At 44.0% G+C, this 5,726-nt stretch overlaps 1 gene segment (V, D, J or C); it reads right to left on the bottom strand.

Annotated features, from left to right (window-relative positions):
• Window positions 1-748: 748 nt before the first annotated feature.
• Window positions 749-2,141, bottom strand: LOC137348575 (T cell receptor alpha variable 20-like). The segment is given in 2 exon segments: window positions 749-1,047; window positions 2,096-2,141. Coding segments are annotated over 2 exon segments (345 nt in total).
• Window positions 2,142-5,726: the final 3,585 nt, after the last annotated feature.

Genomic DNA, 5,726 nt, shown 5'->3' with positions numbered 1-5,726 from the left:
CAGTCTCTTTAGTGACTGTGCGCGCCATTTTCTAGTCTTGGTACAATACCCTTTTCACGGTTTGCTCTTCATATTGGCAACCTCTCTGATACTGTTTCTATGATCATTTTGTATTCAGTCGGTCTTCTGACCATCTGGCCCGGAGCCCAGACACATCACACCTGTCCTTACAGATTATTAGTCTATTAATCATTGTTCATCAGCTTCTAATGCTGTCCTGAAAACGACCTCTTAAAACTCGATTATATTGTAGATTCTTAGTGTTAATACGTGTAACTGTCTTCGACATTGAGAACTGTTTAATCAAGTTACTTTAATAATTTGGATCGTTCCCAGCTGGCAGGCCTCTATTTACACTGCAGACTGATATTTTAAACCAATCATTGTTTGTTCATTTTCAGTGTGTTATATCGGAAGTAGCCGTGCACGGATATAACTAGTTCCAGGTCACCTGCTGGAGTTTGTATTCTCAATGTGAATGGCGAATTCCCAGAGATACACAAATAAACAGCAGCCAATTCTGCCCTCACACAGTTAATGTGATAATCAGACTGAATCAGTGATCGATGTGAATGGTTTTAGATGGTGTTTATGTGGATTGTGCTCGGGTTCTGCCCGCACAGGAATGTATTCACGTGTCAGTGTGTGATCCGCTGTTGTAAAAAGCCCTCAGCAGACAGCAACTGTGACCCAGAAACCTGCGGCAGTTATTGTACGAGGCTTTAGCTCGTTCCCATCACTGTGAGGCTCAGTGCACAGTAATAGACCGCGGTGTCAGACAGCCGCAGCTCGAGATGGTCAATCGGTACAACTTGTCTGACTGCTGGACTCTATCAGAAAACAGGTTCCGAGCGAAATCCGTCTTCAATTCATCACGGCCGCTCTTGTACCTCCGGACTGCAAACTCGGGCTGTCTGCCTGGGTATTCTGGGTACCAGAATAAGTCATAACCATCGCCGGGATAGGTGCAGGTTAAAGTGACATATTCTCCCTCTGTCTGAGTGAGCGAGGATTCCCGCTGAGTAACAGAATCTCCATCGCTCAGATCTGGAACACACGGTTAAAGAAATCGGAAATCATCGATTATAAGTTCATCTGAATCGAACCGACTGTGAAAATTCGCAGTCAGTGTTTCATAAATTTCAATAGAATTTACAGCATGGAACAGGTTATTCCGTCAAACTGCTCCATGCCAGCGTTAACACCCAAACCCCCCCACCCCCCACCCCCGAAGCATCCTCCACCTCTCTTTATCTCACTCTATCAGCATATCCTTCTATGCCTTTCTCCCTCACCTGTTTTTCTACATTCCCCTTAAATGTATCCATACTATTCACCTCAACCCTCCTTGTGGTTGCGAGGGAGAATTACATTCTCCTGTAATCCCTACCGGATCTGTATGTGACTTTTATATTTATGGTTCATAGACTTGCAATTCTATACGAGTGGAAACATTTTCTCTACGTCTACCCTATCGAACTACTTCACAATTTTAAAGATATCTATCAGATTAGCCTTCAATTTTCCCTTTATTAGAGCCTCAGCCTGTACAATGGTTTCTGCGAAATTATCTCTCAATTCTGGCATCATTCTTGCAAATCGTTCTTCTCCATTCTCTTCTGTTCCTATATCCATGTTGCAATCTGGAGGCTAAAACTGCTCACAATAACCCGATTGTGGTCTAACCAGGTTCATTACAAATTTAACATGAACGCGCTCTTCTTCAAATTTATTCCACTGGAAACTTCTTTTTTCTTTTGGGCCTCCTTATCTCGAGAGACAATGGATACGCGCCTGGAGGTGGTCAGTGGTTTGTGAAGCAGCGCCTGGAGTGGCTATAAAGGCCAATTCTGGAGTGACAGGCTCTTCCACAGGTGCTGCAGAGAAATTTGTTTGTTGGGGCTGTTGCACAGTTGGCTCTCCCCTTGCGCCTCTGTCTTTTTTCCTGCCAACTACTAAGTCTCTTCGACTCGCCACAATTTAGCCCTGTCTTTATGGCTGCCCGCCAGCTCTGGCGAATGCTGGCAACTGACTCCCACGACTTGTGATCAATGTCACACGATTTCATGCCTTTCAAATATGTTAAGTTTCTTACCGACAATGAATGAAAGCCACAGCACAGCGAGAACAGGGAGTCGCATTTCTGCTGATCCGGTATTCGAGGGACGTTTTGGATCTCAGAAACCTGTAGAGCATCGAACAGGAAAGATCTGATACTGGTATGATGTCACTTCCTGCAGGACATCAAATAGAAAAAGTTGTGAGGATTGGCTTTGACTGTTCTGATGTCACTTTCGTAACCACAAGTATGTGTTTTACTCTTAGACAACTGAGACATTAACATAGAATACTATTTATCAGAAAGACTATTCGAAATAGTCATCTGGCTCTCTTTTTGACCTGAGAAGCAGCTTGATCTCCAATTGACCTGAGAAGCAGCTTGATCTCCAATTGACCTGAGAGACAGCTTGATCTCTTATTTAACTGAGAGACAGCTTGATCTCTAATTGACCTGAGAAGCAGCTTGATCTCGAATTGACCTGAGATGCAGCTTGATCTCCTATTGACCTGAGAAGCAGTTTGATCTCTAATTGACCTGAGAAGCAGCTTGATCTCTAATTGATATGAGAGGCAGTTTGATCTCTCACCAATCTGTGCAACAGTTTGTTTTTTTACTTAGCCTGAGGGAAGTTGTCTCAAAGAAACAGTGACATGTGTTGAATGGAGATGGAGATGTTCAGTTTATTTCACTCACTTTCACGAATAACACTAAGTTGGTTGATGGGGGTCGGGGGGAGGGGTTGTGCGGGGAGGAGAGCTGGTGGTGGATTTGCAGCGATCGGCTTTCATTTACCTTCTTGGGGACGCACAAGGGAAGATTGCCTCTGGTCTCTCTGTATTAGTGACATCCCAATTTGAATGGAAAATTTCATCTACTGGCCAGTTTAGTGGCATAGTTTCTCATTACTTGAGAACGTATTCACTATGTCTCTAGCTAAAGCGACCAGAAGAAATCTACCCGGCAGAGTGGATTGTTAAGTGCAAACTCCAATGTTACAGGAGAATGAAAATAATGATGTCGGTGAGTCATCATCAAACATAAATCAAACAAACATTCAGAAAAGGGAGGGTACAGAGCCCCTTGATTATAATCCCAATCCTCAATAAAGCGGTACATTTCTGTGCTGGTTTAACTGAAATAGAAAAATAATACATCGACAGTGAAGAGGAGAAACCTGAACTGGAACACACACTACACACGGTCAGTTGGCCTCTTAATCCTGCGTGGGTTTCTCCTGTTCATCCCTCATTATAGAATGAATGAAATCTACAATCTGTATTCAGAGCTGTTGGGACCTGTCCTACGGAAATATTCTATCCGAGCAGTATTTGTCTTATTCAGACATTGACAGGGCGGCTAGTCCGAACACACATGATTCTATTTATACGCAGTTTGCTGCTGTTTTATTTTCTGTTGGTCATAGAACTGTGCAGCTGTGGGTTTCAGAGCGCTGTCTGACAGCTCCGCCCCACAAACTCTCAGCTGAACGGTGCTCTCCTCTGTGCTCAGCTCTGCTGTAAAACGTTGCTCGGCGAAGTCGGCTGAGGATGTGCCTTATTTGGTGATAAGCAACACGTTTCTGGCGTCAGCACTTCCTCTCAAATCCCAGTAACTTCACCATCAGCACACTGGTAACCGTGACTCCAGTGAGATTTCCTTCACCGATTAGTTAACCAGTGAACTAACAATGATTCTGTATTTTACCAGATTGATTTATAGATCCTTCCTATTTGAACAATGATATCTGCTGTTACTGAACAAAACAACCGAACAGAAATAAACCTTTAACATCGATCTCAACTAACGGGACAGCGAGCGGCTTCAGAAATGAAATCTCAGAGTGTGTTTGTCATTCACATTTTAATATTCTTTCACCATCTTCCACAACTTCCACTCACTTGTCCTGCTCACTGGTTAGTATCAGAAACCAATCGTTCGATACGTGGATGCTTCTTTGTGAGGATTATTATTCAATGTACCTTCCCAATCCATTGAAGTAAATTGATTTCAAGTATTAAACTTCTATATATTCCAAGTTTTACTCAGCTTTTGGTGAAACAGAAATCACCTCACTGCCCAACGTTTGATCCATGAAAGGAGTATTGCTATCTGCCGCCCTCTGGTGGCTGTACTGGGAAGTGGTCAGATGGCAGTGAACAGGCTGTGAGGAATTCTGCGTTGAGCCATTGGCCTGATCTGACAGCTCCTGCTTATAGAAGCTCGATTGGAACGGTTCTGAATTTATATTCCGAGCAGAAACAAAGGTTTTAAACCTTTAAACTGAAGACCGGAAAAAGGAAATGTATTCACTTTTAGTTGAACAGTGGAGCCACGCGATAATGAGGAACAAGTGGACAGGGGGAGAGCATAGAGAAACAAAAAGGGAGCCAAGGCATCACAGATCGAATATAAAGTTAATTTTTCATATAAATACGCGTTGTAATCACAATCTAATATAACTGCACAAGTGGACATCAGCTGTGGCTGTTGCTTGCTGTGCTTCATTGCAATTTTAAGAAGGTTCCTGAGAATCTCAGAGTGGAGGCTGAATTATAGCTTCTGTTTACTGGTGTGAGGGCGCCCTCTGGTGAGCTCTAACTGCAACTCTCAGTGAATACAGTATCAGTGACATCTCTGCAGCGGGGTGGGGCTCATGGCACATGATGGCACAGAAATACACAGCGGTGCCAGAGATCAGGGCGTTGTGGATCTTTAGCTGGGTAATCTTGGCAGTTTTGCTAAAGGTAGAAGAGGATCGGTCAGTGAAGTCGGGGTTCCGGTGTACTCTCCCTCCATAGAGATAAAACACGTACTGTGGAGGCTGCCCAGGGTGCTGACTGTACCGGAGCACAGAAAGTGTTAGAAATGCTTGTTTTCATGGTCCACATTAGTGTGATATTACCTTCCCCTTCAACCATCATTTCAGGAGTCGGCTGTTCCATTGTGTCTTGGTGGCTCCATTCAAACATACAAAAAGTAGTAACAGGCACAATGTGCATCAATACCATATCGATCAATCTAACCATCAACACCATCATCACTACCATTTCACCCATATTGACAGCTCTGTGGAGAATGGATTTTTACTGGGAAGGAAATACTTACTGAGAAGTGATATAATAATGAGAAGCGGTGAGAGACGGTTCTACATGGTGTTCCTGGAGTCTGTAACTCTGCAGTCTGGGAAATATTCTGTCGGAGCAGGAAGACAGATCCTCGCCACACTGCACTGCCGATTTAATACCAAACAAGGACCAGCGACAGCAATCTCCAAAACGGGGCAGGCAAGGCAGTTCAGAGAGAAAGAGAGAGAGAGAGCGAGCAGCAAACTAAAGCTGTGGGCGGGGCTACCACCAACTCCAGTTTAAGTTAACTCAAGATTCTGTGTAACTGCAGAGATTGCGCAGTGAGGATGTTGATGTCGTGGAAAGGGAGATAGTTGGATGGCAGAATTCTGTTGCCAGGCTGCTCCTGATCACTGTTTAGGTGACTGGGAACAACTGACTTGCGGGAGAAATGAAGCGACGAGAAACATTGGATCACACAGTCACGAATGATACCATTTGGCCCATCGTATTTGCGCCGGCTCTTTGAAAGAGCTATCGCCTTAGTCTTACTTGCCATGCTCTCATACAGTCCTGTTCAAGCACATATACAGTTCTCT

This window comes from Heterodontus francisci, chromosome 34 (assembly GCF_036365525.1).
Source record: "Heterodontus francisci isolate sHetFra1 chromosome 34, sHetFra1.hap1, whole genome shotgun sequence".
Taxonomy (NCBI): domain Eukaryota; kingdom Metazoa; phylum Chordata; class Chondrichthyes; order Heterodontiformes; family Heterodontidae; genus Heterodontus; species Heterodontus francisci.
Note: the sequence above shows the minus strand (reverse complement) of the source record. Positions and strands in the feature narration are given on the sequence as shown.